Below are 13,195 nucleotides of genomic sequence, written 5' to 3' on the forward strand. Positions count from 1 at the left end.
TACTGTAGTTTTATCAGTAACTACTGTGTAAATTAGTTCTTTCTAATAACTGAAGATTTAGCCTTCAAAATACATAATTACTGATCATTTTAGTCTGCATCACATTTCTTTTGCAGGATGAGATGAACTAAAACAGCTGTTACATTCTAATAGCTTCATAATGTGCACAGAATTTCTATGACTATTAGAAATTAAACCTATAGCTTCTTATCAAGAAGGACATATTCATGTATATATATGACCCACATTATTTGCAAGAACAATTATTAACTAATGAAATTATAATTTGAAACATAAGGCCGCTAAAGAAATTATTACAGCTCTCTTATTTATTTATTTATTTATTTATTTATTTATTTATTGAGATGGAGTCACTCTGTCGCCCAGGCTGGAGTGTAGTGGTGCGATCTCAGCTCACTGAAAGCTCCGCCTCCTGGGTTTACGCCATTCTCCTGCCTCAGCCTCCCCAGTAGCTGGGACGACAGGCACCCGCCACCACGCCCGGCTAATTTTTTGTATTCTTAGTAGAGACGGGGTTTCACCGTGTTAGCCAGGATGGTCTCGATCTCCTGACCTCATGATCCGCCCGCCTCGGCCTCCCAAAGTGCTGGGATTACAGGCATGAGCCACTGCGCCCGGCCTACAGCTCTTAAATGAGGTCAATGCCAACAGTCCACTCCAATCCACAGTCCACTCCCCCCACCTTTCTTCGCATCAATAAAGTGCTTTGGGCTGAAGGAAGTCCAAGCGTTCATGCTACCACCATTCCTAGCAGGGACTGAGCCCTCTATTTTCATATTGGGAGATGAATTTTTAGAAGATGAACCAGGTCTGGCACTCTGCCCAGATTTTCTGGCAGCTGACAAGCAATCTTGTTTTACTTCTGGTCTACCCTCCCCTGAGCTAACCTTGTATCCACAGACAGAACCCTGATCTAGGGAACTTCTACCATTTATAATGATCACTGAGAAAGCTCTGATGATTTTACTAAGCATGGGACTTGTACTCACAGTTTTCTTTAAACATATTTTCTGTGGAAAACAATATAAAACTTTTTTTCCTGTTATTTCCTTCTAACACTGGGGGAAAAAAAAAGTGTTAAAAGGATATTTTCCAGAAAAATATATTATTATCCAGGTACCTGCATTCAGGGATCTTAGAGGGCTAAGGAGATTCAACAAGATATCTGATGAGCCACTACTAGCAAAGGAATATAAAGCAAGGTCCAGGAACTGCAAAATGATTTCAAAAGTATACAAGATATATAATTAATGGCTAATTGGGTGATTCAAGCTATAAATACTATGAAAGGTGAGAGCAATCGTCGTTAAGTAGTACGGGGTGAAATTTGAATGTACAAGATTTAACTCTTCACTGAGAGAATTATTAACTACTCAACAATATCTTTTTTAGAGCATCATTGCCAAAGCAAGCAGGATAGAAAAATGACTATGTAATTCACACACAAAAAAATCTGTATCGAAGTCTGTTTATCTACAAGATCTAAATGTCCCTCCATCTTCTTGGTCATCCAAAAAGCAATAAATGAAGTTTTGTTTCATTGATTGCATTTTCTTATTCACTTCAGAAGCTGGACTGAAGGTCCTGGAAACTCTTCCTCACCAGTTTCATTAATTCCTGGGTTCCATTCCCAGTTCAGTAGCTCGCTTTTGTCTCTGTTCCTTGTGCTGGAGGCTCTTGGCTCATATTTAGAAGCCCCCAAGTCCTGGATGGCTTTGCATTCTATTCCTTCCTTGCTTCAGGATTTCCTAAGTTTCACAAATAAGTGTTGTGAGAGTTGCAGTACACCAAAACAGACTCCTAACGGATATTTTGCAAAGGAAAACTGATAGACTAACATTCATTTCCTCACGTGCAGCATGTACCCAACAATGAAATATCTATGTAACATATTATTTTTCTAAGCAAAAGATGCTAACTCAAGTCCTGGCTCCAAAGAGGGGGGCTTTCTTTACCTCTTGGGAATTTTTACTGTTTTCTGTGACAACGTGATTTACAGTTCTTTAGAGGGAGTCTTTTAATCTTGTAGAAAGAAGTTTTAAAAGAGATAGCTTTAACTAAAACCAAGTAACTCCTAGATACCTTACACAGTTATACAAGGTAACACAGAAAGAGAAGATTGTCATTTATATATGTTCTCTGAGCTTAGGGACATAGGTAGGAATTATGGGTGGGTAGATGGTAAACAGACAATTTTGACTTGCAAGACAAAAAAAAAGGTATTTTTTGTAAGAACCAAGAATGACGCTATAGAAGCAGAAGAATCTAATGATGGAGAGCTTTGAGAGAAGGGTTTAGATTTGGTCAAGTCCAATGCAGAGTCTACCTTAGGTAAGTGTCCTGAATATACAGAACATTCTTCATTCGTTATTTTGCCTGGAAAGGCAAAAACTATATCATGAAATTCTTGAGAGCAGCCACTGTGTCTTGTTCATCTTTTTATATCTGGCACCTAAACGAGGTACCTGCAATACAGCAGGTGTTCAATAAATGTTTCTTGCATGAACGTCTGAATAAATAAATCCCATAAGTAATAAAGTAGTATTGAGAAGAAAAACATGAGAAAAAAGATGTTTGATGATCAACATAGAAGGTGCTACCTGAACTTAATCCTGGGCCTAACTGCTTGGGAAGCAACTGTTAGCAGAAGCAAATATAGTTTTTGCCCTTTCAGAATGAAAAACAGACAATGGCTGTTTGTGGTAATAACAACAGGTTATTAGTGTTAGTAACAACATCATCTCATGCAATAAGCTTATTAGGACACAAATTTATATTCTAAAATTATAAAATACAATGCAAAGGAAAAGGGCAACCCTGTTTTATTTTCTCACACAAAAGAAGCTCAACATGTTATTATCCTTTAAACAAAACAAAACAAAGAAGCCTGGATTCAATTGAATAACTTAAGGACAAACAGCCATTTCTCAAAGGTCTTACTGAATATAAAACATGGCAGGTTTTTTGGGTTTTCTTTTTTTTTTTTTTTTTTGCTATTGTTGTTGTGTTTTTCCCCCTCGTAAAAGGATTCTAGGTGAAAATAATAGACAGAAAATTTCTCAACTAAAAAAAAAAAAAGCAACTCAAGATGTGAAGAAATCTTGTAAATAAAAATTTCATAATATATGGAATTTGTTTCTAAACACAGCTGAATCAAAAGAAGCTAGGATTTAAGAATATTAGGTTCACTTTATAATAATACTGTAAAACGATCTCATGGAGAACTACGGGGCAGGAAAATTCGAAGCTCTACAGACAAACTGACAAAACATACCTAGATAAAGGATTGCTGCACTCCTTTTGGAGCATTTTAAAACAGAAAACATATTATTAGTATAATGTGTGTGTAGTCTGGGTGACCAGCACTAGTAGAATTTGGCCATAGCAGGCCCTCCCCTATAGGATTGCTGGAAACTGCTCATTCCAAAGAGGCAGTAAGAGCTTCTTCAGGGGTCAATGCCTCCTTCTCCTACCAGCAAGGTGGAGCTATTTCTTTACCTTGATTCTTGCAGCATTAATGTAATGTGGAGTCAGGCAGACTTGGTTACAAATTTAGCTTTTCTAAGGCTCCATTTCCTCATCTATAAAATTAAGTAGTGGTTTTTCTCCTACAGGGCTATTATAAGAATTACACAAGGTAATGAGATGTGCCTGACCCATAGAAGATGCTCAATAAATGTTAGACTGTTCCCTTCCTACCTCTTCTGAGGTCCTGTAACCTCATTTCTCTTTATCCTCATTCCTCTTTTCTTCTGTTTTCTGATTCCTTTGAAATATTCAGAAAATCTATCTCCTATCTCCTTTGAGTTACTCTTCTCTTTCAAAATTCCAAAGGAAGGTTAAAAAAAACTTATTTGCATGAAACTGAATAGCTGGACTACAGAAGCCCACATTTCACCTATGCCTTGCAGATGACAACTCAAGAACTAGCTAGCAAGCACCAAAATATATACCTCTGGACTTTGGACATCATTAACTCAGCAGAAAGACTTAAATAGAACAAATAGTTTCACATGTTATTTCACAAATCACAGACTTTCAGAACCATTTATATTTAAATATGATGGTATAAAAAAGCAATTTTTAAATTCTCTTTAGCTTCGAGTAAAATTGTTATAATTTAGTGACACCATGTGGCTACACTTTGCTTTGCATTCTTAGAAGAAAATGTTCCTCTATGCGGGTTGCTCTTGCTAGTTCAACTGTAATATCAAGGTTGTAGGTAGATGGACAATTGAAACTAAGTATGAACTAAAAAGATTGGTTTTTTTAAAAATGAAACTATTCCTGTTTCTTTTACATCTGAATAAGGCATTCTTGAATTGTGAAGCTCTCCAGTCGTAAGAAGAAAGTAAAGGCTCAGCATTATTCTAGCTAGGATTCTAAAGCAATCTAGTGAACACTGAATAATGTAAGAGTGTCCGCCTTTAAAAGTAAATAAGTATATCAATGCCCAGTTATGGGCGAAGGTGTAGGGAACAAAAAAGAAACGAAAGAAGACACACATTATACAAGCGTTAATATGGCAGGGAACGAATACTTTCATAAATAGCAATGCTTATTTTCTCATTTGTTCTATGTAGATCTATAGCACCGTATAGGTACTATAATCTAATGAGAATAGGAGAAAAAAAATTATGCTGTATCTATTGACAGCAGGAATGAGGGGGGCCTAGAATGTATAGAAGCAATAAATGAGATTAAAATGCCATATATCAAAACACAGTAAAGTTAGAGTACTCATATAATAAAGTCTCCTATGTAGACCAGCTACTCCTGAATAACATTCAGTGTACACCAAAGAAAATATTTAGATGTTGTGTAAATATCTAAAACAATGGGCCAGGCATGGTGGCTCACACCTGTAATCCCGGCACTTTGTAAGGCTGAAACAGTCAGATCGCTTGAGTTCAGGAGTTGAAGACCAGCCTGGGCAACACGGCAAGGCCCCCAACTAAAAACAGAAAAAACTAGCTGGGTGTGGTGGAACATGCCTGTAGTCCCGCTACTCAGGAGGGTGAGGTGAAAGAATCACTTGAGCCCAGGAGGCGGAGATTGCAGTGAGCCAAGATGGCATTACTGCACTCCAGCCTGGGTGACAGAGCAAGCCCATCTAAAATACAAAGAAACACACACACACACACACACAAACAAGTAAACAAGTAAAACAATGACCAGAAAATATCACCCCCTTCATCTCAGCTTAAAACACCTGCCCCTTGTCTAACCACCCTATTTAAAATAATCCTCCTCCCCTGCCCTACATTATTATCACAGTACCATCTTTGCAACACTCATAATTATGTCATGTGCTCTTATTATTTGTTTGTTTCAATCTGTTTCTACCAAATTCCAAGAGCACAGAAACCTTGGCAAACTTTTTCAGTGTTTGGCCTCAATATCAAGTACAACAAGAGCATAAAGTAGGCGCTTATTTGTTGAATGGGTGAGTGACGAATGAATACACAAAATCTATTTCCTTAGCTGGTGAAGCATGCCTAAATTTCCTGTTGTAAGTGAAAGTAGAACCATTCTAGTGAGATGTTTATCATCACTTATGGCCTCTAATGTGACTATGACAACCAGAAGACAGGCTTGCAGCACATGCTCTATGATACCCTTTCTGTTTTCTATGACACATATGGCACACTACAATTTCTCATTCTAAGAAAAGAAGAAAAAGGAGGGCAGTGAACTACAATAATTAAAATACTTGCAGCAAGAATCAAAGAAATCAGTGGAACTGAGTAGTGTATATGCTAGAATCCAGCTCATGATAAATATGGCTGATCACATTAGGATAGCAAAAAATGATTATTAAATAAATGACTTTAGTCAACTGACTATCCCCACCTGAAAAGATATATGCAAAATATCCTGACTGTATTAAACACTTAGATATAAAGCTTAAAAAAGAAAAAGTAGTGGAAAAAAAATATGCATATACACACAAAAGTTTAACATTCTCTAATATTAGAATGAGGAATAATCTTCTAATCATAATACCAAGCCGGAAAGCATTAAAAGACGGACAGATTTGAATACATTTTTTAAAAAGTAAAATTCCATATGGCAAAAAGTACCAATAAAACACTAAAAATGTGTAACAAATTTCATATATGACAGGCAAAATAATAATGTCATATACGCATGTATTGATACAAAGTTCTCACAAGACAAAAAGAAAAAGACAATTCTCAGAAGAAAAATATGCAGAAGACAAAAACAGGCTTTTCATAAATAAGAAATTAACAAATGGCCAGTATTAAAAGGTACTTTAACTCACCAATAAAGAAATTCAAAGTAAAATAAGACTTTTGTTTTCAACAAATTATATATTACATTGGCAAAATGGTGACAGTGTCTGCATTGGTGAAGGTTCACAAAAAGGGGCATTTTTGCATGCAATTGATAGAAATTGAGTACAACATTTCCAGATGACAAGTTTTATCAATATTTAAAATATATACCACATTGTAACTTTATAATGAGAGATATTTCCATTTTGATATTTTTTAAAAAAAGGAAATAAAGAAAGAAACCCAGTTTTGTATTAAACAAGTTCATCTCTCCAATGCCAGGCTCTAAATTATCAACTTACACCCATCTCAACACCCTGTCTGGCCTTGTCTCCAGTAAACAATGCTCCTAATCCTCCTCTAAACTCAGTCCAGCCCCTGAGGTAAACCCCCTCTCCCACCTACGCTCTTCTTCCCTCTCTCAACGGGCATAACCTTGAGAACTTTGCTTTTAGCCCTGCTTTCTTCTCTCTCAACTTCCAGGTTTTAGACCAAGATTTCACTTGCAATTCCAGCCACCAGTCACATGCACACTTTGAATTCTACTTCTATCCATTCATACTCATGTTTTAAAGTTTTCTCATTTTTCAGCAATATTATATAGCTGCCAAATTAACAGCACTATGTTGAGGAACAGCTCAAAATTTTAAAAGCACCCCCAGGGTACTCAATATTCACTATTCCTTACTAGTGTTTTCTGTTCAGTACTAGACTCGATCATCTAAGGTGGAAAGGACTGAGAGAGAGTTTACCAGATAACCAAGAAGACAATTTGAAGGTTATAGATTATGGGTAAAGCGGAAATTGCCTTCCCTTAGAAAAAAAAGGCTGATAAGACATAACACGGTTCTCAAGGCATATGAAAAATTGAGCATAAATTGATGAGTCACTTTTCTCCATCTCCAGTTAAAGTCTGAAGGGGGTAACTGGTCTAAGCTTTTGGCTACATACAGTAATCCCCACTTAACTCACAAACATTCCTAAAACGAGTCCAGAAAGGCAAAGCGGACCATTGCCCTGCATTCATTATCACGGTTGGAATGATCACACTGGCTTTGAAGACTGATGTTATCTACCACCAGATAACATTGACTATCTTGCTGAAGTGAATGCTGACTGAATTACATTTGACAAGACAGATGAATGGCAAATCTTATGTTATATATATTTTACCAACGAAAATATATGAAAACTCCTAGACATATACAAAGATGGGCCGGTTGTTAAGCTAAAACTGTTTAAGCCATGTTTTGGACTGTATGTATGGATTGGCAATAAAAAAAGTACCAAAAAGACTAGGCTCCAGAGGTGAGAGTGAGAGCCACTTCACAGTGAGAGCTACCACGACCAACGGGGATGGCAGGGATGACTCTCTCTGAAGGTCAACCACCAGTCAGGAGTTTCTGAAATTAGGAAAAATAATAAAAATGACTGCCATTTATTGAGCCCCTCCTTTCTGCCAGAACTGTGCTCCGTACATGTAAATGTGCTATATCATCTAACACTCACATCAAACCCCACGAAGAGGTGTTGGTATTCCTATTCTTTATGGATGCAGATACTAGGGCTCAGAGAGGCACAATCTTATGACAACACAAATATGAGGTGAAACAAAGATTTGAGAGGATCTCTACCTAACTCCACAGCCCATTATTTTTCTACTACACAATTCTGATTCATATGTGGTTTAGCCTAAACTCAGAGAGAGGAAAGGGTAATCTCAGATTTCCCATTCATCAGGTATCATTTTTGTGAATGTATTAGACATAATCTTTCATCAATACATGACACTTACATTCTTCAGGAATAACCTACAAATTCAGTTTCCTGAAGAAAAAACAAAGTAACCTTTGCAAAGAATTCAGAACCATTTACCATTACAGAGAATTTTCCAGCACTCATATATGTATTAATGAATACATAGATTAAAAAGTCCCAAGGAATATATCTACATATTAATGTTCAATCAATCTCTCTTCATTACATAGTCATTGCCTTGACACCATGAAACCTATGCTAACATTTATAGAGTACCTACTGCATACAAGGTCACAGTCTGAGCACTGTGCAAGAATAATAAAAGATTAGAATCCATACTCCCTGCCTCCAAGAGCTTGTAATTTTAGTATCAGAGGCAAGATAAACACGCAAAGGACATTAAAGAACAAAGCTGCCATACAAACGTGCAAATTAACGAACATAAAGCAAACTGAACACTTATGTGCTGAGGAAATAAAGAATTTATTTGCCCAGTGAAGTTCTTGGAAGAAGTGTAGTTAAACCATTGTTTAGGTAGACAATAAATAATTGTGAAGATAAGAAACACTAAGATATCCTCAGTTAATCTATAGACATACTCTTAGGTTCATTTTTAAATACTATAAAATTACAAACTAGTAAAAAAGGCAGTTTACTAAGGAAAGTAGTAATTAATATAATAAGGTGGTTTGAATTTTAAAAAAATTCTTATTAACATGGATATCAAGATTCTTTCCTCTTCTTGTTATCATTATCACTAAGATCACTGTTGCTCAGTATTTTTCAACCAGAACTGGGAGCTGGCTATACCAAGACAAAAACTAGCATCATGAATACAGCCAGTCTCTAAACATATAACAGCTCTACCAACAAAGTCAAGGCCAGACAGGAAAGACAAAATAAGGAGAGTATAATCATGCTCACTAATATAAAGGTAAAGTATATTTTCTAAAAGCCAGAGATCATGATCAAAGGCACATGTTTCCATACATACAACAGGAGCTTTCAGGTAGGTAAAGTACACAGGCTGTCATGGCTGGTATTATTATATTCATGATGATTTGTTTTGAGAGTCATGTTCCTGTTGTTGCAAATTAAATGCAAAGACATAGTCCTTCAGTCCATATCAGACACTTTGTTATGCTGCCTGTGTTTTAATCAGATACAACAGTAATAACCAGAGTCAATGCAGACTCAATCTCCTCCTCCACGTGGGGGTCCCTCTGTCACTCTGGAAGTATCCCCAGGCAGCTCTGAGATATGGAATCGTCACTCAATTTCTTGTCCCTCTTATTTTAATCCATTCAAAACTCCTCTGATAAAAGAGCAACTGCCAGACCTGAGACACTTAAGTCTGTCTTGGGGGAAATGAAATTGATTTTCTTCATTTTCACACAAGAGCATCCCTGGGTAATAACATTGTGTCTGGTCATACCAATAAAAAAAAAATGTAGGCAACGTTCTTTACTGTACCAGAGGCTGAACAGTTTTGTGAAGTTCCTACAGTGGAGGTAAAAATTCAGCCTTTTGCTGTTAGACCATAAGTTTCACAAGTATAAGAGTAACTTCTGACCAAGAGACTAAGTGCTTTGGTGCCTCCCCATCTGCTCCCAATCAGCCACAGTGGGAGATCAGATGGGTCATGGGTGAGGGGCCAGCCCCACATTCTCCATGGTGTACACTCACCATATCCTTTCCCTTTTCTTCCTGAGCAAACAAACTAATCATGTTCTACCTTTAATCTTTTGACTTTAAGGTAAAGAATATCTAAGGGCAATTTCCAGTGAGAAAACTACAACAGAAAAAAACAACAGAATTTCGGGGCCCTTTAACCACCTAAACAAATTCACTAATTTGTATAGGCTTTACAAAATTTCAGAAATTTTAAACGATGGATTATACCTAAAGGGAGAATATGAAATATTAAAACTGTAGCTTTTTGATATTTTTAAAAGACAACAATATTGAGGGCTGCAATACATAACAAAAATAAAAGCAGAGGTGCTCTGGCTGAAGAGAAGCTCTAAGCCTAGAGCCCCACTAGCTAAGCCTCATTTGCCCCAAATGCAACCCCACTTGAAACACCCGTTCTGTCAAACCCCATTTGTTAACCACTAACCTACAGAAAAAACAGATCATCAGAACATGCACACTGGCATTCAAAAATCTCCTCCAGCCCTGGCCATTGCCAAGGAAGACTCCAGAAATATCTCTCATGGCTTTCCTAAGAAGAATGCACCCCTAACAATAATTCTGCTTTCAATGTATCACAATGGATATGACCATTCACTGTATAGCACAGAGCTTAAAAAACATTCCACTTCTCAAATGTTCCCTGTCCCTTCTCATTCATTCATGTGTGTACTACATATATATTATACAAGACATGTTATATAAATAGTTCCACAACACACTGTAAATATTAAGATGCATAATTTTTCCATACTTTCCTAAGTTTTTTACTTGGGACATGTTTAGTAGTTGACATCCTGAAAAACTCTTTTTTCAAGATGAAAAAATGCAGTTCTGCTTCTCAAAGTCCAATCTCCTTATACAAAAATAAAAATCATTTATTAACCACTGAGAACTAACCTGCAGACACGGGCTGGAAAATATAATTTCTGCCAAGAACGACACAGATACTGGGAATGGTCTATCACTCTAACCCAGTCAAGTTCATCCATTGACACTTCAATGAAGTATGAATAAGACCTGTGAATCAAAAAGAAAAAGCAGAAAAAATTACCATATTAAAATAACAATACAAAGTTGTACTTTAATAAAGTGTTAAAAGATAGAAAAATACAGAATTCACTAATTACATTTTCTACATAATGAAATTCAAATAACAAAACAATGTTATGATAGCATTCACCTACAATGCACTGAAATTATCTCTCAGGTTGTCTGTCTGCTTTCTCAAATCATAAGCTGCTTAAGAACAAAGGCCATCCTGCATTTATACTCATATCCCCAGGGTCCTACACAGTACTTAACACATCAGGCATGCGAGATATTTACTCCTTTTCAAACATGGTCAGGATGCCTCACCTATGCCATATTAGAAGATACATGATGCTACGAGAGAGAGAAGAACAGAAAATAGAGAAGCAGGAAATACGCTTTCTCCCTCTACCTTCCCAGGCCAGAGTGTTCGGCCACCCCTCTAAGGAAGAAAGTCAACTTGGAATGGTTCCCCCACAGAGGGCAGCCTATCTCCTGCTGCCTACCAGTCTCCTACCCTCCCATACATACAAGCTACCCGCAAAAAAATAAATGACACCAGTCAAGGGATAATGCACGTTTATTTTGGGTACAACTTAAAACTTGCCAGCTGATAATCTGGCAGTAATGAAAACAGCCTATCATCCTCCCCTAGTCAGCTACTCCAAACCATTACATGCAGGTCCCATCCTGAACAAATCTATATTCCCCTCTCATAAGCCAAATTTAAATCTGAGATGCAGTTATTACTTGTACTGTAATATCAACAGGAACAATCTTGGAAGATTTAGGTGACCATAAATGTCATTCTGCAACCCACAGTTGTGACCAGAAAAGGTCAGCTTATTTTGTGTCATCCCCTCATTTTCTTTGCTGTCCCCTCACTCCCATTCATTTTATCACTCAGTCTCAAACTGGTTATAACCTTTTATTGAACCTCTCTGGGTTATCAGTAACACAGGCTATAATTTTACAACACGTCAGAATCTTTTTGGCTTAAGATTCTGAATTTTTCACCTTTGCTTAGAATGGCAACAATTTCTGTAAGAAAAGAACTGTTATGTGGTAAAGTTAAATCCCTCGTGAATGTAATGCACATACTAACACAAAGTGGCCTATAAATATTTAACATCACAGAAACGATGACAACCACTTCGTTTCAAACATACTGAACTTTTCTTTCATTATTTTTATAATAATTTCACTATTAGTTAAATGAGTGAAATACGTAAAGCTTTTAGAACAGTGTCTACCACATAAAAGTAATGAAAGTACTACAAATACGTATTATTATTATTATACTGTTATTATTAATCAGAGACTCTTGGAAATGAGATATGTGGATTGGTTCCACTTTGCCAATTAAAAACATCAAATTATATCCAATAAGCTACATATTAGAAAATATATTCTTAATAAAAAGCAAACAGGAAAAGATAACCTGGGGATCCCCCACACCCGTGCACATGGGAAATGCTGACGCTTACTTCAAAAAGCTTCCCTTCACACTGGGCACAAATGGCCTAAAAAGCCAGGGTGGTGGCAGTGGTGCTAACAGAAGAAACACACTACCTTGTAAGGTTTGCAGGACACCATCATCATTACTATTTAAGCCCTTCATGCCCAGATCTAAAGAGGCATCAGTGGGGCACAGTTTCTGGGTATGCAGGGTTTAGGTTTATGATAAACAGCAATGAAGGAAACAGTTCAGTTCTTGTCACCATACTGCTCTGGTACTTCTGCCATTATGGTTGAACCTAGAAGCCACAGAGAGTGAAAGCATCACAGTGGCTGGAAGAAAGGCAGAATTCTGAAGCCTCCAAGAAACTGAATGGGTTCCCAAACTGGATTAAATTTTCTCACAAATTTCTTTTGTTTTGAGGATAATACTTATCTACACACTAAAAGACAATATTTCTCTTTGCCATAGGGTAAAATGCATTTAAAAGGTTATAATATCCAAAACTAATGAATCAAGTAAATAATGTTAACTCATGGTAGAATATAAAACAACTATTAAAAATACATTTTAGAGGAGTATTTTTTAAAGGGTAGAATGTTCACAATGTATTAAAAGTAAAATTAGCTTTTTGTATATCTAATCCATAAAACTATGTTTGTGCAGGTTTCTGCTTTGTGTGTGTGTGTGTCCATGCATAATTGAAAAAAACACTAGCTAGGTACATATGCAGATTAATAATCGGTAATGAGATTACTAGCAATTTTTATTTTCTTCTATGTGCTTTTCTATATTTTCTACGGCTTCTACAATAAACACATATTATTTTTATAAGAAGAAAAAAACAAAAAAGTGTATTTCTTTTAAAGAAATGTACCCTTTAACTCTTTCCCCAAAACCAACCTTCAAGAGATAGCAGAATGATCACAAAGAG

At 36.6% G+C, this 13,195-nt stretch overlaps 1 protein-coding gene across 6 annotated transcripts in view; it reads right to left on the reverse strand.

The window, feature by feature from the left end:
- The window catches only part of BTBD9 (BTB domain containing 9), a 469,792-nt gene that overhangs the window by 396,296 nt on the left and 60,301 nt on the right, over nucleotides 1-13,195 (reverse strand). For all 6 annotated transcript variants that reach the window (XM_007972737.3, XM_038005643.2, XM_038005644.2 and 3 more), the window contains one exon: nucleotides 10,671-10,790. In XM_007972737.3, coding sequence (XP_007970928.1) covers nucleotides 10,671-10,790 — 120 coding nt within the window. The remainder of the gene's footprint in view (nucleotides 1-10,670; nucleotides 10,791-13,195) is intronic.

Source organism: Chlorocebus sabaeus, chromosome 17 (genome assembly GCF_047675955.1).
Source record: "Chlorocebus sabaeus isolate Y175 chromosome 17, mChlSab1.0.hap1, whole genome shotgun sequence".
NCBI classification, from domain to species: domain Eukaryota; kingdom Metazoa; phylum Chordata; class Mammalia; order Primates; family Cercopithecidae; genus Chlorocebus; species Chlorocebus sabaeus.